The sequence below is a fragment of the Calliphora vicina genome, chromosome 4 (assembly GCF_958450345.1).
Source record: "Calliphora vicina chromosome 4, idCalVici1.1, whole genome shotgun sequence".
In the NCBI taxonomy this organism is placed as follows: Eukaryota; Metazoa; Arthropoda; class Insecta; order Diptera; family Calliphoridae; genus Calliphora; species Calliphora vicina.
This window is the reverse complement of record NC_088783.1, coordinates 57,619,971-57,644,386: the sequence shown is the minus strand read 5'-3', so window position 1 is coordinate 57,644,386 and position 24,416 is coordinate 57,619,971. Positions and strand designations below refer to the sequence as shown.

Genomic DNA, 24,416 nt, shown 5'->3' with positions numbered 1-24,416 from the left:
TACAATTCTTGCTGATCATATTCCGATAATACTAGTTTATATGGGTTTGTTATTTCAGGTCGCCTAACTTGGGGAAAATATTGAACAAAATTCCTGGACGTCAAACTTTTTAGAAAAAAAAATACTAAAAATAACAAACAATTAAAAATGAACGGAGTTAATTCTGATTTTATAATTTTTTTTTTTCATTTTTCTCCCTCACGACACTCAAAATATATAGTCTCCTAGCACATGCTGGCCACAAAAACCTTGAAAATTCCGTTCAAATTCGGCGCAGTCTCTTCTAACATACTTAATGGGTTGTTGCAGTCGTGCGATTGCAAAATGATGTACAAACAAAACGTACAGGAGGACATTAGCTTCCACAAAATGAAAGGTATGACCATCCCGTTAGCTCGTTTTTTTTTTGTCTTCGAAAATGTCGAATTTTGTGGCAACAAAGCTTCATATTGGGTACAGGAGGACATTAGCTTCCACAAAATGAAAGGTATGACCATCCCGTTAGCTCGTTTTTTTTTTGTCTTCGAAAATGTCGAATTTTGTGGCAACAAAGCTTCATATTGGGGAAGTTTTTCTTTACTTCTTTAATTTGGAAAAAAGTGCCGCTGAAGAACACCGACTGCTCATCAAAGTTTATGGTGAATATGATCCATAGGATTCAATGTGCGAGAGATGGTTTGTTCGGTTCTGAAGTGGTGATTTTGACATGGAAAACGAAGATCGCCCAGGCCAGACAAAAAAGTATGAAGACCAAGAATTGGAGGCATCCATGAAGGTTGCAAAATGAATTTCAAAACGTTTGCTAGTAGCAGGATTCATCCAAAAGCTGGGAATTGGGTACCATACGAATTGAACCCTAGAGACCTTGAAAGGCGATTTTGCATGTCATTTTTGCAGCGAATCATTACTTTCGATGAAAAATGGATCCATTACGATAACCCGAAGCATAGATCGTATGTTAAGCCCGGCCAAAATACTCTCCATGACAAGGCTGTTAAAAAGTATTTAGAATGAATTGGTTCGGAAGTTTGTATCATCCGCTTTATAGTCCAGATCGTGCCCCGTCCGACTACTATTTGTTATGATCAATGCAGAACGCTTTTTTGGGATACGCCTCACTTTGGAACAGAGTATCCGATATTGGCTTGATTCGTTCTTGTCCTCAAAAGACGAGCAGTTCTTTTGACTCGGAATCCATATGTGGCCAGAAATTTGGGAAAAAGTCATAGCTAACAATGGCCAATACTTTCAATTAAATTATATTATACAAATGTTTCAAAAGAAAAGATAAAACTTGGAAAAAGTCCCAATATTTAAGTTACCATTTCGAAATATCCTTTTTTTACCTTGACATTATTTTGTTATTCGCAAATATCTTCAGTAATAGTTGTCCAAATTATTGGTTTAAAATATGAGGGTTCACAGATGGAGCTTATTTTCCCTAAAATCGCAGTATATAAAAAAATTAACGATTTAAGACATTTTATTTTAAAAATCGATTTTTGTTATAAAATATGAGTGATCACAGATTGAACTTATTTTCCCAAAAATCGAAGTATTTATAAAGTTATGAAAGATTTTTGATATTTGAGTTTTTCTTTTAAAACTATGCATCGAATTTCGTATGCTATAAACCAATTCTAAGCTAGATAAATATTATGTGAGCTCTGCACCATCAATTTCAAAGGTAAAAATATGGCTTACTGAATTTGTTAGTGGCCGTATAAGCACGAAAGATACCAATCATTCTGAACGCGCAATTGAGGCCTCTACGCTCGAAACAATTGAAAGAATTCACGATATGGTTTTGGCCGATCGGAGATTGAAAGTGCAAGAGATTGTGAAAACCATTAGCATCTCACATGACACAGTGCTTTCAAGTATGAGAAAGCTTTACGCAATATGGGTACCGCGTTTGCTCACAATCAACCACAATCACAACGGTGCAACCATGTGTAGTTTCAATGACAAAAATCCATGAATTAGGCTACGAATTTCTTCCTCATCTGCCCTATTCTCCGGATTTAGCCCCGAGTGACTATTTCTTGTTTCCAAACCTAACTCTCTGTTTATTCCTAATAAATTTTTATCATGATAAACGTCAAAATGGTTATTAAGATAAAAAATTATCAGGTATAGTCTCCATTTATTAGTGTTATTGCTTCGTTGTGACAAAATTTTTAGTGCTTTTGCTCAGACAACTTTGACTTGAAAACAAACATCATTAATTGTTATGATAAATATTTGTCTAGTATAGACAGGGAGTAAAGAAATGGATCGGCAGAAAGAGATTTGAGTAAATCGTATGTTTATTGGTGTAACAGATTTATGGGGTAGCAAAAACAAGTACCAAAATACATCTTTCCACAATAGGGTCTTTGGGAATTTCGCTGTTTGCTAGTTAAATTGTTTAATTAGAGCAGATGATTATATGAGATCAGCTTATCGATCATAGTTGCACAAGAAATCAGAAGATGAAACATCTAGATGTAACCATCTCCCTTAGGAGAGATTTTTAAATCGGGGATAGTTAGACAAATCTGTTAGGGTGCTTTTGCACTTTAGAATCTTCATATTAATTTCCTTTTTTCCTTAACCCTTTCGGGACTACTGGGATAATACTTCCCAGCAATTCTCAAATGCAATTTCTTATCTAAATAACACCTAAACTATGTTTAAGAGTTCATTATAACATTTGAATAAAAACATAACGGTACATGTCAGCGTATTCATGCAGCTTGGAAATGAATTTCACAATATTGCTGAAATTTGAGCAGTTTGGAAGTCGGCCGCACAGTTGTATAGAAAAAATATAGAGGCAAATAAATATCTAACTTCTAAACGATTAGCCCAATTTGAATGAAAGTTGATATGCGCAAAGAGGAAGTCTAGTCGAGTTCAAGTTTTGAGTTTAGACCTCATGGATCTACCAGGAGCGCGGCCAGGGGATCCCAAAGTAGGTCACTTTGGGATACCCTCGTATGGATTCCGATTTTAAAAAAATTACAAATAAAAAATTTCCTCGTTAAGCCTTATCGTATCTATCAATTATCTTTTATAGTTTAGGAGATATTCGTATTTAAAAATTAAATCTTTACCCACCTTGCTCCATTTTTTTTGATATCAGAGGGTCTAAATATTTCCCGAATTTCTCCATTTTTATTTTATTAGACCAGTATGCCAGTAGAGCATTCCGGTCTTCACTTGGTATCGAAAAGTGTACAAAGATGATATGCCTAGGCTGCAACAAAGCTTGGTGATACAAGTGTTTTGGACCATTTCACAAATCAAATCCCTAATTACATTTATAAATGTGTACTTTCATCTAAATTTAATAATATTCTGATGTTTTATTAATTTTTTAATTTCGAATCACTCATCAAGAACACTGATTGAGATTTTATTTCCCACGTAAAATGGGATTATATGTCGCACGATAAAAGGACGATTTCAGGATTTGTGAGTATGCAGAACATAATATTTTTCCTCATCTTTTGGAATATGCAAAAATGTCTACCATATATATTTTGGTTCTCAAAATAAAACTCCGTCCCGAAAGGGTTAACAAGCCTTCGAACCTTGAACTTTGTGAATATTTTATGACATATAGCTACTTTGCTTGTCTGCAGATACTCCAAGAGTCACTAGCGGGAATCAAACCCGCAACCCTTAGATTAATAGTCCAGCGCACTATCGACAAGTCTATCGGGGCACATATAATCAGTCGGACAATAACATTTTAGTACTAAATCCAATGTTTCAGTCCTATTGAATATCCTTTCTCAAGAGAAAGATGATATGTTTGATGGAACGTCTGATAGCCATACCCCTGGGAAAAACAGACGCTATTAAACTAGGTTTTCAAGTGCACGTATTTAACCTTCGCTTTACCAATACCCACCCGGGTGACCACATCGATTTTATTGGTTTAATATTTTTTTTTATTTTGTTTCGATTTAAATGAAATTTGTACTCACTGAACAAATTCTAGAGTTCTATAGAATTTAATAGAACCATTTTAAAATTTTTATAAGGTTTTTTCAATTTTTTAAAATTTCGTTCGTCGCATATATTTATAGAAGTGTAGTGTCACCCGGGTGGGTATTGGTAAACCATGTACATAAAAAACCTTTGGTAAAGCGAAGGTTAAGCCTGCCCTCCATAGTCTTCATTAGCACAAAATTATGATCAGCTGATGCTGCTTAATCCAATTAATACATACATATTTAGTTGCAACCATATTCAATTTTTTTTTACAGTTGCCCTTCTTCAGCACCTCACACTCACTGTGTGAGCCGTACGTTTTTCATTCTTACATCATTATTTTTTTTTCTTCTGTCTGTTGTTAATGCCAAGTAATTTTTCATTTTCCTTATATGAAGAGGATTCCTCATCATCATCATTATTATCACCAAACTTCTATCGTACGTCTCTCTTGCCCTTCTCTTTTTCCAATTAAACTATTTGTGGCATCTATAAAATCTGCCTTCATGTTTGGTTTGGTTTTGTTGTTCGGTATCACCAATGATCATCTACCAGCACTTATTAACTCTTATGGAGCATTAAATACAAGTTAGTAGTAGTAAGAAGAAGAAGAAGTGGTGAGTACCTCGTTCCCACTGAATGCTTGGTTGATCGTTCAGTGGCTATGGCTGTAGCTGGTCGACTGGCTGTATGACGGCTTTGGCCAACTAACTACCAACTGACCAGCTTGTTTGACTTGGAACCGATGATAACTTTGTTGTCATTTTATATTGCCGCCAGTCTCGTTTTCACATTTGTTAAAATGTTTGCTTCGTGGCTGGGGTTTTAGTTTTCTGTGTGTGTGTTTTTTTTTTGTTTTTATATTTTGTCGCTTGTTGTTATTGTTATTGGTCTGGTCATTGTCGCCTTGTCGCCTTTAATGTTGCCATGTTTTTGTTGCTGTTGTCGTTATTTAATTTAATCTTTTTTGTTGCATTATTATCAACATCTTTGCTTTGAAATTCTACTTGATTTTTTTTCTTTTTGCGCAATTTTTGCTTTTTACAAAAAATTCTTAAAGTTTTTTTCGGTTTCAATATGTTATTTGTACTCTTTTGTGCAGAGAAACGTTTTGTATCGAAAGCATAAATTCCAATCTGCTTTTATTTATTTAATTTTTAAGGATGTTTGTGTAATTATAAAAAAAAAATATTATAATTTTTTCAAGCTGCCAAGGAAAAAGTTTTGTGACCTTAAAAAGCTTATTAACTAGCCACCAATGTTTAAGGTTTTCACTTGACAAGTCAGTTTTTGAAACAACAATTTTCTTCTTCTATCTCTTTGCAGAATAGGGAGTAGAGTTTTTGCGAATGATTCGGAATCTAGAAAATAAGATGAGTGAATTTCATTGCTTAAGTGCAAACCAGGAAATATTTTCCATGACAATTTCCCTGATTTTATCAGTCGAGAAGATTCTTGAAACTCTTTGCACCCCACGCTATTCCTCATTGTCTAGCAAAGGTTTGTTGTCGGCTGCGTTTTCGTAAAATCCTCAACATTACAAATTTAACCAGCAGCTCAGTTACTTAGATAGGTAATTAAAAAAAACCATTTTGCTTGTTATATATAATTTTTATTTAAAATCAAAGTATTTTTTCTTCATGTTGCTCATTTTGTTTTTACAAATGTAACATTTTCGATTATCTTTGGTTTGGTTTTTTTCTCATTTCTTTAATGGAATTTTAAAAATTGTTTTGAACAAAAAACTCTGGTTTAAACAACTACATAACTAAAAAAATTAAAAAATAAAAAATATTTAAAATTGTTTACTTAACAAAATAAATTTAAAACAAAAATATTGGTGCGTTTCAACTATTGCAAATTAAAATACAATACATACTTATTTGTAATAAACATATTACATATTCTCAAACATTAACTTAAATGTTATGCAAAAATGTTTCAGTTTTTTTTTGAGATTTTTATTTAATATTATAATATCTTAATCTCAATATTTATGAGTATTTTGTTTAAACATTTTTAATTCCCTTTTTTTAAATTTATGGTTTAATGTTAGTTTTTAAAAAATGTTCTACTAAAAAACAATTTTTCTGGATTTTTTTTTTCTTCAAAATTTTGATGAATGAAATCTACAAATTTTAGGTATTTTCTTTAACGGTTTTTTGGATTTATTCTTTTTTTGCCAAATAAAAATACAATACTTAATGACTATTGTCGTTCTTTAATAATTTCTCTGGTTATTTTAGGTTTTTGTTTTAAGATCGGTTTTATCATTTTATTTAGTTTTCGATATGTTAAGTCTAAATTTAAAAAAAAAAGTTAAAATTCTGTTTGTTAATAGAAAAAGTTAAAGAAAATATTCTTGTACATCTAGTAGTTTTGCCAAAAAAAATTATTTTGAGATCAAAAGACTTTCAAATGTAAATAATAGAATAAAAGCCAAGGCATTATAGTGGGTTTAAAGTTTGGGTTAGGGTTTTTTAGTTTTAGTCAGAATTTTATTTCATTCCTCAAAATTCTAACTAAATCATGAAACACTGTTTATTTCAGTAATTTTGTTTCAAGTAGATTTTTTTTATTTCTCCAATTATTTTTTGTTTAATATATTTAAAGCTTAAATCAGTACCCGTATACTTAGACTGGTCCAATTAGTCGAATTATTTAATTATATTATTTAAATACATACACAAATACAATAAATAAAAAACAGATTTTATTTGAAATAAACAATTAGAAAGAATTTTTTTAAAAATGTGTATTGTGTGGCTGGTTTTATTTTATTTTTTATTTTGACAAATTTTGTACTTGTTTTTTTTTTTAATTGAGGGCCAAATGCTACACAAATGCAACTCTGCGTTATAGAAAACAGCGGTGGTAAAAGTAGTAAGTGCTTGTTTTAGTATTTAAAAATATTGAAAACAAATGATAATGTTAATGTTATTAATAATATTTATACTAAGGTTTGATTATAATTTTCAGCAATTTTTATTTTATTAATTGTATAAATTATACCTACTAATAACTAATTGTTGCAAACATTTTAATGTGAAGAAATAAATGTTGATATTAAACAAATTTTAACTAAGTTTTGAATAGTTGAAAATCTAAGACTAATTTCTGAAACAACTAAAACTCCCCAGAAGAATCTCTCAATCTCAATCAATTGTTTGTCCACGATTTTAAACGCAGCGAATTCGTGGGAATCTCGATATAACTTTCACTAACTTTTGATTCCAAGACAATGTTTTAGAGACCATTACTGAGCCTTCTTCGGAGACGAAGAATGTCTCTACGCTAGAGTTGTTCGCACTACAGTGCATTTTATGAATCAACTTTGTGTCCACGATTATGAAACGAAGCGAATTCAGAAGAATCGTTAGATAGCTTTCACATACGTTTTGTGGTTTCAGGGCAATGTGTTAGAGACCATTACTTATTACCATAGTCTTTTTCGGAGACGAAGAATCTCTTTACTCGAGAGTTTTATTGCACTAAAGTTAATTTTATGGATCAACTTTGTATCCTCTCTACTCGAGAGTTTTTTGCACTATAGTGCACGGTTTCCACGGTTACGAAACGAAGCGAATTCGTGGAAATCTCAATATAACTTTCACTTAAGTTTTGTGATTCCAAGGCAATGTATTAGAGACCATTACTGATTACCGTAGCCTTCTTCGGAGATGAAGAATCTCTCTACTCGAGAGTTTTTTTGCACTATAGTGCATTTAATGAATCAATGTTATGAAACGGTTATGAAACGAAGCGAATTCTTGGGAATCTCGAGATAACTTTCAATTACGTTTTGTGATTCCAAGGAAATGTGTTAGAGACCTCCTTAAACGGAGGATATTTATTGCGAAAATTAAATCCTCCTAAGCATCCCTATATTAAAACATTATTTTAAAGTACTTGAGAATTATTACGATCCTGGAAAATGTATCGAGTGAATTCGTTTCTTAAATCCAAGAGCAACGTGTTTGAGAGCAAATATTTCCATTCAGTCTGTAGACATACATATGTATGTACGGCAGAATTCGTCAACATATTAGAATTTTTGTATACACTTTATCGGATTATTGGTCCACTATTTTCCGAAGGTTCAGAATCAGAAAAATCTGAATTTTTTTTTGAGATTTTGTAATTACTACATTCCCTTTATTTAAACCTAATAACTCCACATAGAAACAACTTGTCTGTGATTTCGCGAACAGCTACATAGATTGATCATGATCTTATGCATTAGATGACTTGTAAATGAATGCTAGTTGGGGGAATTGAATCAAGGACATTCGAAATTCTCAGACATCATTCGCACAACAACAAGATCTCCGTTACGGAATGAGAAGAGTCTATCTCAGCTAAAAACTTTTAAGTCAGCAAAATTTGCAGCATCCGGAAGTTTTTCGACGATAGCAAAGGAGTTTAGCAATCTATGATCAAACTATATAGAGAAAAAGAAGAAATTCTTTACATCAGATGACCAATTTTGTACATATGTCGTAGATTATGAACTTGTAAAAGAATAGTAGATGTGTGGATTGAATCAATGACATTCGATCTTGTTGTAGTTCTCTCAACAACAAGATCTTTGCTACGGAATGCACGGGATAAAGATTTTTTACTTAGCAAAAGATACACCAAATGGAAGTTTTTCCTTAGGAATTTATGATCAAAACTGCATTGCATAGTGTATAACAAGAAATTCTGTATATCGTCTCACCAGTCTTCTTTAATCCTCCTAGATTCGACATCTCCAGTAACTCTCTTGTAGGGCATTAATATACCCAGATTATAAAACAGCAAGATGATATACATATATATGTGGATTATGTGAAAAGCCTTCCGTTATTCATAGACACTAAACTCAGTAGGAACAGATCATGTCCTCAAAATCAAGGATCAACAGACATGATGCAAAGATCTCCCCATTTCAAACTTATTCCACATGATGCTAACATCGTTCCAACTCTAACTTCTTCCACAGTGTCCCTCTTATTCTCCCTCATATTCCATTGCCAGCCAAACCCTACATCTGGTGGGATTGTGGTAGCTGAGGAAATACCTATTTAGAGCTGACTAAATACACAGAGAACCAGCAAAATAATTCAGTCAAAGGATGGTCCAACATAGACCGTCCTATTTCTAACTTATTTTAGAATTTCCTCAAACTAAATTAAACAGCAAATCTCAAATCACTACATCTATTGAACTTCTGGATTCATCCCATTGGGGTCTCCAAAATTCGGACTGAAAATGTCTAGAGTTCCAGGTGCTTCAACAAACAGCTTGTTACAGTTGTTAGCTAAATTCCCTGCATCAGTAGATTCATGGGCTTCTTCTATTAATGTGACGAAATATCTAAATGCTTGCGGAAATCTATAAATTATTCTACGATCATTACGTTTAGGAGATTGGCGAAATATCTTGAACCTCCGTATTGATAATGTAAAAAGTTCCAACTGCTGCTAAATATAATTGTCAAATTGTAACCACTATAGTGTTTGGATAAACTGCCCATGTGAATGTGTCTTGTTACCAAATATATTTCTTGCCAATTTAGAAAACATTGCTAAAAGGATGCTTATCCTTTTACCCCTCAGTTTTTAGTCAAATGCTGTTAAATATTATTTAATGAGTATTATTTGATCCATCTAATCAGGTTCCAGCATCAGTACATTTTCAAAAGTACCAGCAAAATTGTTAGCAAAAATAATCTGGCAGTTTCGTGATATCGAAAGAAAGGTGAGTTAAAAATTGTTTATGAAAACCATTACAAAAAGTTTTTTTTTCCAGACTGATACATTTGTTTAATTAAAACCTTTAATTATTTAAATATAAGTATTATTGCACTAAAATAAATATATTCCAAAAAAATAAAAAATAATATACAGGCAGCAAAACATAGTTGGCCCACAACTTTTTTCAAATGCTTTTCATTATTTTAATTTTAAAACTATGGAGATTAAATATTTCTTTTTTCTTTTGTATTTAAGAATGTGCGTTATAAAATATAATGTTAAAAATTAACTTAAATTAATAACATTTAAAGTGTTTAAAGCTATATATTTAGTAACTGAGTAGGACTAAATAATTAGGGCATGAGATCTGGTAAACCAATCTTGTTTTAAAAGTTTAAATTTTATTAAAAAGTAAAACATCTACACATATTTAATAATAAAACAATTTTGAAGTTTAAACTATCGTGCAATTAAATATCATTGTTTTATAAACCCGACAGTACTTGAAATTGTAGAAAATAACATATACATTTTAATCAATACATTGGTCCATGGACGTCCAATTTTGAGCCACATTTTCGAGCTTCTGTTGGCCTCCAAGGCCTCAATTGTTGCTGGTTTATCAGCATAAATCAGTGACTTCCCGTGACCCCACAGCAAATAATCGAGATGTGTCAGATCGCACGAACTTTTAGGCCAATTGATAGATCGATTTCTCGAAGTCAACTTATCCCCAAATTTTCAATAAATTAATGGTTGCGGTCACCGTATGGCAAGTAGCTCACTCCTGTTGAAACCACATCTCGCCCGAATAAATCGATCATCCATATTTTCAAAAAAAATTTCCAATTCTTTTTTAAATTTAAAATTTTTTTTTTTAAATTTAAAAATTTTGTTTTTTCAATTTTTTTTTTAAAAATTTAGCGAAAAAAAATTCGGCTTAAAAAATATTTTTTCCGATTTTGACCCATTGTAGGTCCAACTTACTATGGTCTTATATACGTCGTTGCAAAGGTCTTTGAAATATCTATCATTAGATATCCATATTGTCTATATTAATGACTTAGTAATCCAGATATATGTAGGTCAAAAATTGAGGTTGTCCTGGTTTCCTTATATCTCAGACATTTGTTGACCGATTTTCTCGATTTTAAATAGCAACCGAGCCGGAAGAACTCCTGAGATATTGATGTATGAATCGTGTATGTAAGTTATTTGGAGGCTTCGGACAGTTGATTTCCACTGACAGACAGACAGACAGACGGACATGGCTTAATCGACACCGCTATCTATAAGGATCCAGAATATATATACTTTATAGGGTCGGAAAATTATATTGTGGAAATTACAAGCGGAATGACAAACTTATATATAACCTTTTCACGAAGGTGAAGGATATAAAAAGTCGTCTGTAAGTAGTAAATTTCGATAATTTGTGTAGCGTTGCTCAAGCATTAATATATTCACAATGATTTGTTAGAGTACACTGATCATAAATGTCAAAAAATGAGCGAAGTATGACAGATCATTGGATAGTTAGTTCTTTCGTAAGTTCTATCGGGCTTTAGTTTGACTATCCCATCAGTTAAGCAAGTATTCAATGTATACCTTATAGACAGTAATTGTCATTAATGTCTTGGCTAACTCCAATTTATATGTTTTCGGGAATTTTACACGTATGTGCGCTTAGTAGTGCACAGAGAAGTCAATTGGTTACTTTATACATCCCAGGTAATCTAGAAAGAAGATAATTGTCACTTAAGTGTCTCTAAGTAATGTAGAGTGTAATCACTTTAAACGTTTATTTGTTTTATAGAAATTGTCTGGATATAAAATGACACCCCATTTTACCTAGAGTGAAGTCGATTGTCGCTTTAGTGTCTCTAAGTAAACTAGAGTGTAGTCACTTTAAACTCAGCAGAAGTAATCTATTGGAGAGTTGTTGGATGAAGGTTTTTTTACAGGCAATTGGTTATGAGATGTCTGCTACATATATAGCTGAACAAGTAGCCAGTCAGGTAACTGACTCAATGTAAGAATGGTAGGGACATGCATGTGTTAGAATAACTAGTGAGGTAGCTAGTTATGTAACTAGTTGTCAGCCTAAATGATAGGTAAAATCACTAGTTCGGGACAGTCCCCTAGAACTGCTGGAATGTTGTCGGCATACCAGTTTCAAGTAAAATACAACTACAATTGTAAATACTTATATTTTTGAGTTTTTCTTCTTCGCTTACTCAAAATATAGTTGTTTGATTACTAATATTCCCTGTTGGGGAACAATACACCATTTAAAATTGTTTTTCAGAAGTTTCAGAAACAGGAAACTCGTAAATATATTTAGTTTAAATTGCACAGTAGTTTTACTAATCGTAGGTTTAAACCTGGTTTAGCGCTAAGTCGCATACACACAGCTGATTGAAATGAAATTCTCAAATGTATATTTTCAATCACAAAACTCAGTTATTAAAAATATAGCTTTAGAACTTTATGAGTTTAATAACTAAAACAATAAATAACAAAATATGTAAATAAAATTCTCTTTAAAAAAATAATTATCTAGATTTAACTATTATGTAATACTGTAATTAAAATTATTATTTGTTTAGTGTTTTTTTTGTTTATTTGTTTTAGTTTAAAAGGAACTTTTACTTCATTAGGAGGATAATTTCAGAGGAAAATTCAGAAAGTATAGAACCACAAAAACAAAAGCTAACGTCAATGAAAACTTGAGTAAATCGAGAAAGCAAAACGCGAATAAATTGGAAGCGCTTTTTTACTACAAAGAAAAAAATTACATAGATCTAAAAAATTTACAAAATAATTTAGTAAAAAAATATACATAATAATAGTTGTAAAAAGTGCGTATTTTTTTCATTTGTTTTTTCTTTTTGTAGTTGCTATTTTGTATGCGTAATAAACTGGTAACGTTATTTTTTTCTGTTTTTATGAATTTTTTTTTTCAAATTTTTTTTTATATAAATTTTCGAAGACTTTTTTTGTATGTTAAATTAAATTGTTAAAATGTTGCTAAAGCCCTTTTTTTGATGTCAGCATTTCTTTAAATGAATTTAGTCCAGTTTCGCTAACGATTTGCGGAATATTTCTTCTAGTTTGGCACGAGGCCCTTGAACCACCAGCATATATTGGAAGGGAAAATCCCAGATGATGGTGAAATGGAACAGCATGTTGGCAATGGCAATTAAATATTCAAAGAATGCAAACCAACTGAAGGCTATACAACAACAAAAATCACATTAATTAGTTGTAATTTAAAAAAATGTAAAAAGAGTGTTAATTAAAACTTACCCAAATCATGACAATAGAAACGATGTTTGGCAAAGAATATCAGTAGGCCAATTGTGCTAAGAATTGACATGGCAAATAAAATCTTCTTCCATTTAATCGAATCCCTTTGCAATTGCGTCAGTTCGGTGTGATCCTCATGTATGATTTCATTCAATTTAATGGTGGCCAACATGTAACACAACGAGCAGATCATAAAGGTAATAAAGATCTTTTCATGTATAGCTTTATATATTAAAAAAAGAAAATATACATAAATGCTTAAATACATAACAAAATTCTTTCCCTAAAAACTTACGATAATTTTCCCGATTCGAAATATAGGTAACACCACCCAACGAGGCAATTTCTATACAATTCAATACCAATATCAAGTACACCATATATACAGTATTGCCCACCTTCTCAGGACGTTCCTTTTGCAATTTGGCCAACATAATGCGATAGTAGTTTTTATAGATGAATGCAATGGGCAGACGTGGACCCAAATGTAAGGCAATACTAAAACGCCAAAAATAACGCTGAGGACTAACGCCGGTAATTGCACTTATTGAGGGTACAATGTTATAAACCTTTAAAGAAGAGATATTTATTGCCAGAAATTTGGTTTTAAGAGTAATTGTGTTAACTTACCCTACAATGTGTTTCATGTACTTCATCATATTGGAAGACATAAGCGGTTACAAAACATGTAAATAGTGTCACCAAAGGCAACAGTGCTGTAAATACACAAATATGATGGAAATTGGCTAAAAAATGTAGAGCAAATGGAAAATCATTTGGCGATTCAGCTGTGTACGTCTGAGGAGTGTGTGGCTGAAAGATACAATGTAGATAGTAAATATTAGGGTATTCAATTAATCGGGTTTCTGGTTTAATCGATTAATCGAGCAAATAATTAATCGGTTATTAATCGATTAATTTTACATTATTCGATTAACCGAATAATTTCAATTTTAATTTGAAATTGAAAAGAAAAACTCGAATTTTGTGTACTTATATACGCATTTTGTTAATAAAAAGAACAAAAACATAAAAAAACAAACATAACAATTCAACAAAACAATAAATAAACATATCGCACTGATTCCTCTAAAGAGCGTCAACTCAAAATTTTAAAATGTTCAGTAGAAGCAAACAAACAATGAAACAACTGTACGGATACAACTGTATTTTTTGGCGAAAGACTATAGAAAATGATAGCAGACTATAGAAAATGATAGCACTGCACATCGATTTCTTGCAAAAAGTGAAAATTGAAAAATTTTGAGTTAACGCTCTATAGAGGAACCAGTGCGATATATACATGTGAGGTTTTTTAGGATTTTAGGGAGATCTTCTGAAATAATCATTCAAAAAAAATAATATAATTTAAATGCTTTCCTTTTAAAATATTTTTTTTTGATTTGAAAAAACTCTCTCACTGATTGTAGATGTTGGAGAAATCGAATGTAAGGCATAATAAAGAATAACCAATTTCTCAGTTCTTATTTTAGTTTTTTTCCATCATCCTTTTTGGATTCTTTTTAGATTTTGAATACTTTAATAGTTTCGTTATGTTCTGATAAAAGACTCGTGTCAGTAATGTCTTCTATTTTGTTTATTACCATTTCGTCCTCCGACTCATTACGACAAGGTTCATCATAGAACGTTCTAGAAAAAAGGACATTTCCAAATTCCTTAGTTTCAGTTTTCGTACTAAACTATTGCTAGAAGGGAATGTTCACGAGTTAAGCTAGGTACTCTGTTGAAAATTTCGTGAGAAATGCTGTCAAACTACATATATTTGGAATGAAATATATGCGAAATAATTTCGCAAAAGCAGTACTTTGTTTTTATTGTGGAAAACATGTGAAATATACAACCTTATTTTTCAACACGAAATAACATACGCAGCACTTCTTTCGCACGAAATTAAAACCACCTGCTAGCTGTCAAACAGCATGTAAAATTGTTCGCATTTGTATATAAAATTTGTATTTTAAAACAATATTTCTATATAAAGTGCAAAAAAAATATTCGGTTAATCAGTTAATCAACACAAATTAATCGGTTTATTTGTTATTTGAAAATCGACAATTTTAAATTATTCGAACAGTTAACCGACCAAAATTAATTGGTTAACCGATTAACGGTTAATCGATTGAATACCCTAGTAAATATTAAACAGAATTTGAAATAAATTCTTATTTTTATTTTATTAATAAAAGTAGTTGAGGACGTATGAGTTATACTTTGTAAGGTAGTTAGTTATAAATATTAATAATACGCAGAATATGTCTAAAAATAAATACCGAGCAAAAAAAATGTAATTTTAAAGTTTTATTCGAAAGATCAATACATGGCATTAATAATTGAAAATGATTTCGCAGCTATTTTTGACGAAGCGCATTCTGGACGTCCAATTTTAGGCCACCTTTTTGAGCATTGGCTTCCAAGGCCTCAAACCAGTAACTTCACTTGGCCCCATAGGAAATAATCGAGAGGTTGACAGGTCTATTTCTCGAAATCAAGTTATCGCCAAATTTTTATTTCAATAAATCGCTGATTTTGGTCGCCAGCATGTAGCTCCATCCTATTGAAATCATATCTCGCCCGGATCAATGCCATCCATATTTTCAAACAAAAGATCATTGATCATGATGCGGTAACGATCTCTCCGGCTTCATTTTTGAAGAAATAAGATCCGATGATGCCACCAGCGTGTAAACCGCACCAAATGGTACATTTTTCTGGATGTAATGGAGTCTGTAGGGTATATTGTGGATTGATCTCACCCATCGCTGAACACAATTTTAAATAGACGTCTATAAGTTGCCTGAAGTGATGACTGATCAAAGTAAATTTCGATAATTTGGTAGCGTTGTTCAAGTTCAATGACTAGCCAGAGTATACTGATCATAAATCTCAAAAAGTGAGAGCAGTATGACAGTTTGTTTGACAGTTAACACTTTCGTAAGTCTTAACGGGCTTAAAACAAACACCCTATACATTACAATTCATTCTAACTGCCTTCATTAATTAGGACACATTTTTAAATGAGATTTAGAAATATATGTGAAACTAAATATACTCTTGTTTAATTATGTTATTAAAATTATTTAATGTCGACATCGAATTTGCTTTAGTTCTGTGAACTCTTTAGAATGGAGATCCGTATAATTAAATATAAAGGGATTTCTAATAGGGACTTCCGAACTTTCACAATTACATCATTGAATTGGCTGTCATTATACCCTTCACCTTCGTGAGAAGGCTATATATAATATTGTCATTCCGTTTGTAATTTCCACAATATAATTTTCCGATCCAATAAAGTATATATATTCTGGATCCTTATAGATAGCGGAGTCGATTAAGCCATGTCCGTCCGTCGGTCTAAATCGGAAAAAATATTTTTTAACCCGAATTTTTTTTTCACCAAAAGTTTTTTTTCGCAAAATATTAAAAAAAATTGAAAAAACAAAAAAAAAATTTTAAATTTAAAAAAAAATTTTAAAAAAGAAAAATTTTTTTACTTAAAAATATTTAAAATTTTTTTTTAAGTATAATTGATGAAGGGTATAAAAGATTCGGCATAGCTGATTATATCTCTCTTACTAATACGTTATGGATTAATTACTCTTTTATATATATATAGATTTAGATATCCGATCATCATATTCTATATAATATAATGCGTTACTATCAAACTAACAATACATACTATACTCCCAAATTTGTTTATGATCCACTTACTATAAAAATTCGTATTCTATAAACACAAAAAACAATAAATTCTTTAAAACATCTGCATCAAGATCATAAAATTCTTCTTAAATAAACAGGTGTTATTAAAAATTTCATGGTTAATTATGAAAATTCTCAAAACATTTAATACTTGCACTTAACCCTGACCCAATTCAAGTCTAACATGCAAAAATGCTAACAAAAAATCCTTATTAAAATTTCTTACAAAATAGACACACACAGAGATGACACAAAATAGCAAAGCAAATATGTACACAAGACTGAAAAGGTAAATAAATAAATCTCCATGGACTTAAGGAGCCAAAGAAGAATTTTAGTACAACGTACACGTAAAAGAAAATCAATAAAATATGAATTTAATATTAGCGATTAAAAACGCAACACATGTTTTACATACACAAAAAGTAAAAGAAACCAACAGCTACACACAGCAAAAATGGCGGTAAGTTAGAGAAATCAAAACAAACTAGCAAAAAAGTAAACAATCGGAAGTGGAACATGAAAAAAAACAAAACACAGAAAGCAGCTAAAAAAAACCCATCGGATGTGGGACAAGAAAACGCAAAACGAAAAGGCTAAACAAGTAACAAACTAATGGCAACAATGCCAAAGTAACGTAAATAGAAAAGGAAAACGAAAGAAAATCAACAAAATATAAAGTGATGGAACACAAAGAAAAGAAGAAGATACTAATGTTTATTTGTTGTAAAACAAACAAAATAAAAATAGACAAGAGCAAAACATGGCCAAAGGGTGGATATGACAAAGAATATTTTGAATGGAAAATAAGAATGAATGAAACAAACGATACGAAAATTGTATTACAAAAATATCACAGAAGGGGGTTAGAAAATAGACATACATACGCACACACATACGAGTGAGTACACAGCAGAACAAAAAAATAATCAAAATATCATTTGAAAATAGCAGAAAAAACGCAAGATTTTAAGGCTAAAATGGGGTGGTAAATGAAAATAAACAGTCATAAAACTTTATTACCCAATATTATATAATGCTAGTAATGAAAACTTTGCAATTTTTTCCAATTAATTGTGCTAAACATTATAACTTACTTGATTGACTGTTTTAGTGGTATCAAGTGTTTGTAGATTTGTTTCTGGTGGTAAATCCAATATGTCCAAGTCCTTCGTTGACATTGTATTGCTAATTCCGGTTGCTGATTTAGCATCACTTTTACTAGCTGAGGAGGCACGTTTACCACTAACCCGAGAATCACTCATACTTGCTATAGGTACCTATATGATTTTCCTTACTTAAATATTATTATCTATACCAAATTATTTGTGTATAAATTTGTTACAATTTTAAAGATTTTCTTTTATTTAGATTTCAGCTAATTTTTCGTTTATTTATTTGTTAGAAATACTTTTTATTAACACACCCACGTTTAGGACATTATTTTCTTTTATTTTTTTTTTCATCTACTTTTAGCTTATAGATTATGTAAATTTTAAATTTCTTTTAAATGGAAAACATATTTTTATACAATTTTTATTTGTTTATTAGATTTTGTTTATTTATTACAAACTATTTTTGCTTATTTCATTGATTTTCAATTTTATGTATTATTTTTTGGGAAAATTTTCAGATTTATTATACACAACAAAAATGTTCACCACAGTGCTACTTTATACACTAATTTCAGCACAAAAAGTAACAGGACGAAAAAAAGTGACGTTTTGTAACGTACAATGTTTTATTTTCACTTGTTTTTGTTGTTGTTGTATTTTGCAAAAAGGAATAACGGTAATATACAAGGAAGACGATTAAAGTCAAATGGCAGAGTTATTGTAGAGATGCCATAGTGGCAAACGGAAAAAGTGAAAGATTTTAATAGGGTGTCCCATAATTGAATTGGAATTGATGTAAAATATTTGCTTTTGTGGGAATTGGTAACAAAATCTCCTTTTTGAAAAAAATATGTGATGCTACATTCAGACATTCGTGTTTAATGATTATTTTTCAAAAACAACACCTAGTGTTTAAACACGATCGTTCACATATTAATTGATGTGTTTATTTTTATTCGAGAAATATTTCTTATAGTTGAAAACAATTGGCGGATGATTTTTAAACATTGTTCTTAACAAAATTATTTTATTTTGTCCAATATTCGAACTTTGAAGGCCCATATCTCGCGAAATATGTACTGGCGACAAAATATACCATCATGCTCAACATAAAAAGATGACCATCTGTTAAAAATTTGGTAATGATCCAAAGATACCAAAAAGTTATATACATTTAAATTATTATTTTTTTTATTTTATGGCAACCCCTACTTTATTTATAATAAAGTGCTGCCAAGTTTATCTCATCACACAGCTCCCCACTGACATTTGACAATCAGCTGTTAAGTAACGGCTCTTTTTCTTCCATCCACTGCCATTTTTTGGTTACGCAGTGCAATTTTTAGCAAATATTTCAATTAAATTCTATAATTTTAACTTAAAATCGTATTAATAACAAATTTAAAATGAATAATTTAACGAAGCAGTTAACGCGTCTCTCGGTTACGCCATTGAATTTGTTAAAAACCAATAAATTAGTAAATTTAGGAGCACCAATAGTGGCGGCTGGTTTGCACACGACTTCTAGTGTGTCAGCTCGTTATAATAAACACCATACAGGACCACAGAAATGGTTGCAATACAATAAAGTTGTACATCCGCCACAGAAACCCGAAGAAGAGCCAAGAAAAGCGGTAAGTTTTTCCATTACAATTTAATAATTTGTGATAAATAGTAGCCGGTTTTAACAAAAACTACATTGAATTTACATTTGTTAAGGTAACATATTTACCATGCGCCAGTAGCAGTCGGAGTCATAATTCCTTAACCATTTATATATGTATGCATCAAGTTTAGGCCAACTTCATTTGTAATGCCTTCCAATTTCATTGCTTAATTTAAGTTTAACAAATTAACTCGATATTAATCTGACCATACTCCTCTTTCAGTACGTCTGTCATATGCGCACCAATATCAAATATAGTCCCGATAAAATGTGGTATATTGCCTCCTTTGTGAGAGGCATGTCTGTCGATGAGGCTTTGAAACAGCTTAGTTTTGTTTTAAAGAAAGGAGCTGTCGATGTTAAGGAAGTCATACAAGAAGCTATGGAATTGGCCCAAAAAAGTCATAATGTCGAATACAAAAGCAACTTATGGATTGGTAAGTTTATCTACAAAATTAATTATCTAAAGAAAACGTTAATAAGCTTGTATTTATATTTATTCTCCAGCTGAATCATTTGTGGGCAAAGGACGCGTTTTCAAAGGCTTCAGACGTCATGGTCGTGGACGTTATGGTTCTGTAGAATATAAATATTGTCATTACTTTGTGCGCCTAGAAGAAGGTCAACCACCAAAGAATTACTATTTACCTAATCCCCAAACACCTTCGGAACAATTTGAAAATTGGTTGGAACAAATGCGTAAGCGCAAGGTTATCAATTCGTTATAAAGTGTTTTAATTTGAAAATTTTGTTAAAAATAAAAATGTTGATTTGTTAAAATCATTTAAATTTGCTTCTTTTGGATTAAAACGAATATTATATTTTGTAATTGTTATACATATTCAAAGTATATTTATACAAGTACATGCTTCCAATAACTTCTAAATACAAACAGTTTCCTCTAATTTTTCCATTTCTTGACTATTATTAGCTGTTTCTTCAATCTTGTCATTATCAGATAACTTTCTCGTTATGGTCATTTGACTATCTTTAACATTTTTGTTGCAATTTATTTCAGTTTCATTCATTATTTCGTCTTTATTTTCTAAAGTTGAATTTTCTTTTATTTCCTTACTTTTTTCAAGTATTGATTCCTCCTTTTGATTTGTTACATTTAAAGTAGACTTTTTTCCAATCCCATTACTTTTGTTACAAATTTTAGAATCATGTTTGCAATTGTATGAATCGTTTGCAATTTCCTCTTCCGAACCTGAATTGATATCCATTTCTTGTGACAAATGTTTTGTTACCTCTTCTAAAGCGTCTACTTCTCTAGATTTTAATCTCTTATTCAATTCTCTATCCACCGTTATTCCAGAAAGCTGAGCTAAATGGGAAACTTTTGGTATGCCAGCATCTTTGCGTTTTTTACGTTTCAGAGATGTTTTAGTAGAAGTGGAAGGTGCTTCCTCTTGCACAGAACTCACATCTGTACAATGATCTCTCTTTAAATGTTTCTGTACATTTTGTAACGAACTAAATTCCTTATCACAATCTTGTGCGGTACATTTGAATTTCTTTCCCTTATGTGTAGTGGCAATATGTTGGCGTAAATTTCTTTCATAAGCATACGATTTCTGACAACCTTCATGGGAACATTTATAGGCTCCTGATGTGCCACTTTCATCCTCTAAATGTTTGGCTGCCACATGTTTTTGCAGTTCTCCCGGCTTAACATACACTCGATCACAATATTCACATTTATAGTATTTACGTGAATGTTGGGTTTCCTTGCAATGTTTCAAAAACAATGTCCACTTGTCGTATGTTTCGTGACAGGTAGGACATGGATACACTTTACAAGTTTCTTCATGTTTTTCCCATTGCCATTTTTGATAAAATCCCCTAGAGCACTTGTCACAGTTGTAAGGATAAACTCCCGTATGTTTGCTTATCTCATGTCTACGCATTTTCAGTTTTTGCGTAAATTTCTCTTCACAAAATTGACATTTATAAACTTTGGGATTCTCATGGACCTCACGTATGTGTCGCTGCATATTGCCTATACTGGTGAAGAGTTTATCACAAGTATCTACCTCACAGGGCACATTTTTTATGGGTTCCTGTTCCTGCCGTTCATGTGTAGAACGTATGTGTCTTTTTAAATGTGTGACTATGGTGTAGGTTTTCAAACAATCATCATAATGGCAGGCATGTTTTTTCTACAAATATTTAAAATGCTTGTTTAAATTTGTAACACAATCATAATTTTGTTTTTAAAACTTACAATTCCTGTATGTTTGTATTCATGTCTATCCAAATGATCCAACCGCTTAAAACTTTGTCCGCATCCTTCTATATTACAATAGTATTTTGGTCCCACACTATTACGACGAACTTTAGGATTTTCGTTGTGTAGAGATAGGACACTTTCCATGTCACTATCAGAGGTAACTGGACCACCTGGAGGCATTTTTGCAGCAATATTTTCAAAATTTATTTGTTTTGTCAATTCTCTGCAAATCTCACGTTTTTATTTCAGTTTAGAAAGACAAGTGAAAAGAGAATGCAAAAAACAGTGATGCCAAATTTTAAAAATTAAATAGTTATGTGAAGATTATTTTTATCATTGGCGTTTAAAAGCAAAACGAAAAAAGATACATTTTATTACTGTGTTGGTGTAGGATTTAAAACTGGCAAGAAAATTATATTGAAATAACATTACTACATGGTAGACCATGACGTTAATAGTTATATTTGAGAGTTTTTCAGGAAATCGTTCATGAAATCTTAAAATGCTTACATAATATGTTTTTTAGAAAGTTGTTTTTACACAGTTAGATAATATACATATATGCAAAAATCAATATGCTGAATTTTGTATATATCGGTCCTTATATAACCGATCAAGTCCACTTCCAAAAATCACTTAAATATGCATAAATCTACTATAAATATCATAATCAGTTTTAAATTCGACGTCAATAATTTTCATGCAAACAAGAATCGCCGTACCTGAAACAATAAAGATCGGCCCATATCAAATCATACAACTGAGTTTTATGACTGTCAGTCCATAATTGATCATAGCTCTCATATAAAATCCACTTCCGAAAATAACTATAATCATTTACAAAATTTCCTTAGGATATGTCTATAAATGATCTTTAAACTGCAAATATTCTATCATCTAGGATAACTTTAAAAAATGTTTTCAAAAATAATCAAAAATTTTGTTTTATATTTTGGTTATTATTTTTTATTAAAATAAAAGCAAAGAAATGTTAATTCTCGTCATATTAAGATTCCAACAATGAGCGTATACTAGGATCATTGGCCACATCGATACAAGTTTGACCTTCTGCATCTTGTATCGTCTTATCAGCACCAAATCTCAGCAACAATTGCACACACTCCAAATGATCACAAGACGTAGCATAGTGTAAAGCGGTCTGTTGCTCAGCATCACGAAAATCCACCGGACAGCCGGAGGATAAAAGAAATTCTAAAATATCTAAATCATTAGCATCGGCAGCCCAATGTATGAGGCCCATGCCATGTTCATCCAATAACTGAAAGTCCGATGATTGTATGGTCTCCTTTATGCGCTTAAGATTGTGGTCTTTGACATAATCAAAGACATTTTTTTCATGTTCCGCTTTTGCATTATGATCATCGGGTGGTAATTCAACAGAATGAACCACCCAGCCCATGCCACCAACCATAGACTTAACACCATTTTGTATATTTTCAAACCACTTGGGGTCTAGTTGTTTCATTTTTTCTATATACAGTTCTTTGGCCTTATCACTGGGCATATCGGCCAGTTCCTGCCAGGCACACCATTTGGCTCTAGCCTGCATGCTAAACATGCCCGGCTTAGAGGTGTTACATCTGCCCACAGTAGCCTGTTTATACAGACCATATAGTTCCAGTAAATCATTGGGTAATAATTTGTCATGTGTTCTCTGCACCTGCTGCGTAGCTTTTGTAAATAATTCATCATTTTCATCGCCGTCTTCAAACTCCCAATCGCTGTCGTTTTGATTATCTTGATATTCCATATTGTACATATTCTCTGCTTTTATTTGTTTATATTCTGTTTGTTTTAATTATGTTTAACTTATAAAACTAAATGCTTGCAATACAAATATTGCTAGTTGGTTTAGGTTTTTTGTATATTCAAATAATTGCCGTCCAAGACGTGTTTCTGTTCGTTTTCGATCTTTTCCACTGCATTCAAGCTGTTGACTGTTACAAATCCATAACCCCTTGATAGACCGGTCTTTTTGTCAAATATTACATTCGCATTGATTACACGACCAAAATCTTTGAAATACACTTTCAATTGCTGATGACTAACTGTCCAAGGTAAATTACCCACAAATAGTCTGTAAATATTTTTACTCGCCTTTGTTGCTGTGGCCATTTGGTATGAACGGAGTTTTCTAAAACCAAAGTAATTTTATTTAATAAATTTTAACAATTTTATTTTTGTGAAATTAATTTACCTATTGCGTAAAGTTGTCTGGATTTAGTAACCAGCAAAGTTTTCTTGTTTCTCTAACAACAATTGCATGTATGAAATTTATTTTGTTCAACAAAAATTTGAGGTTAGAAAAATGATGACATTTTTAATGAAACAGCTGTGTTTTGACAGTTTTTAACCGTTTCAGTCGGTCAGTGTTGTGTAACGTTTTTGATTGAAGCAGCTGAAGACTGTTCAGTGTTGTGTAATAAATAACAGTAATGCCACATCATTTAATTACAATGAAAAGTATTGTAAATATAAAAGTATTTTTGTATTAAATGTTATCCTAAAAGTATGCAGTGTTTGTTTTAATACAAATTACTGGGTTTGTGAATTTGATAATTAATAGTGCTATTTTAAATTGAAAAAATCTGATTTGCAGCCAAAAAAGTACTTGTATTGATTTT

At 31.4% G+C, this 24,416-nt stretch overlaps 5 protein-coding genes across 5 annotated transcripts; 1 reads left to right on the top strand and 4 right to left on the bottom strand.

Moving 5' to 3' along the window:
• Positions 1-12,792: 12,792 nt before the first annotated feature.
• LOC135958031 (post-GPI attachment to proteins factor 2-like) lies at positions 12,793-18,103 on the bottom strand. The gene is made up of 5 exons (XM_065508893.1): positions 17,855-18,103; positions 13,662-13,844; positions 13,327-13,600; positions 13,032-13,253; positions 12,793-12,957 (listed from the first exon to the last, which is right to left on the bottom strand). Exons 1-5 carry the CDS (start codon positions 18,020-18,022, stop codon positions 12,794-12,796), a joined length of 1,011 nt encoding a protein of 336 aa, XP_065364965.1. The 5' UTR covers positions 18,023-18,103; the 3' UTR covers position 12,793.
• Positions 18,104-19,172: 1,069 nt separating this feature from the next.
• mRpL22 (mitochondrial ribosomal protein L22) lies at positions 19,173-20,327 on the top strand. The gene is made up of 3 exons (XM_065507990.1): positions 19,173-19,506; positions 19,762-19,975; positions 20,046-20,327. Exons 1-3 carry the CDS (start codon positions 19,279-19,281, stop codon positions 20,264-20,266), a joined length of 663 nt encoding a protein of 220 aa, XP_065364062.1. The 5' UTR covers positions 19,173-19,278; the 3' UTR covers positions 20,267-20,327.
• Positions 20,328-20,354: 27 nt separating this feature from the next.
• LOC135957446 (transcription factor IIIA) lies at positions 20,355-21,986 on the bottom strand. Its single transcript, XM_065508188.1, has 2 exons — positions 21,766-21,986; positions 20,355-21,700 (listed from the first exon to the last, which is right to left on the bottom strand). The coding sequence occupies exons 1-2, from the start codon at positions 21,949-21,951 to the stop codon at positions 20,420-20,422; spliced, it is 1,467 nt and encodes a 488-aa protein (XP_065364260.1). The 5' UTR covers positions 21,952-21,986; the 3' UTR covers positions 20,355-20,419.
• Positions 21,987-22,709: 723 nt separating this feature from the next.
• On the bottom strand, positions 22,710-23,551 carry anox (anorexia). Its single transcript, XM_065508286.1, has one exon. It carries the CDS (start codon positions 23,549-23,551, stop codon positions 22,778-22,780), a length of 774 nt encoding a protein of 257 aa, XP_065364358.1. The 3' UTR covers positions 22,710-22,777.
• On the bottom strand, positions 23,544-24,141 carry SLIRP1 (SRA stem-loop interacting RNA binding protein 1). The gene is made up of 2 exons (XM_065508287.1): positions 23,990-24,141; positions 23,544-23,926 (listed from the first exon to the last, which is right to left on the bottom strand). Exon 2 carries the CDS (start codon positions 23,905-23,907, stop codon positions 23,644-23,646), a length of 264 nt encoding a protein of 87 aa, XP_065364359.1. The 5' UTR covers positions 23,908-23,926; positions 23,990-24,141; the 3' UTR covers positions 23,544-23,643.
• Positions 24,142-24,416: the final 275 nt, after the last annotated feature.

Coding starts and splice junctions, on each gene's coding strand:
- LOC135958031 (XM_065508893.1), bottom strand. CDS start 18,022: ATGAGTGATTCTCGGGTTAGTGGTAAACGTGCCTCCTCAGCTAGTAAA. Junction 13,845..17,854: donor CCACTAAAACAGTCAATCAA/GTAAGTTATAAT, acceptor TGTATCTTTCAG/CCACACACTCCTCAGACGTA. Junction 13,254..13,326: donor TTCGAATCGGGAAAATTATC/GTAAGTTTTTAG, acceptor TAATATATAAAG/CTATACATGAAAAGATCTTT.
- mRpL22 (XM_065507990.1), top strand. CDS start 19,279: ATGAATAATTTAACGAAGCAGTTAACGCGTCTCTCGGTTACGCCATTG. Junction 19,507..19,761: donor AAGAAGAGCCAAGAAAAGCG/GTAAGTTTTTCC, acceptor CTCCTCTTTCAG/TACGTCTGTCATATGCGCAC. Junction 19,976..20,045: donor CAAAAGCAACTTATGGATTG/GTAAGTTTATCT, acceptor TTTATTCTCCAG/CTGAATCATTTGTGGGCAAA.
- LOC135957446 (XM_065508188.1), bottom strand. CDS start 21,951: ATGCCTCCAGGTGGTCCAGTTACCTCTGATAGTGACATGGAAAGTGTC. Junction 21,701..21,765: donor AATACAAACATACAGGAATT/GTAAGTTTTAAA, acceptor AAATATTTGTAG/AAAAAACATGCCTGCCATTA.
- anox (XM_065508286.1), bottom strand. CDS start 23,551: ATGTACAATATGGAATATCAAGATAATCAAAACGACAGCGATTGGGAG.
- SLIRP1 (XM_065508287.1), bottom strand. CDS start 23,907: ATGGCCACAGCAACAAAGGCGAGTAAAAATATTTACAGACTATTTGTG.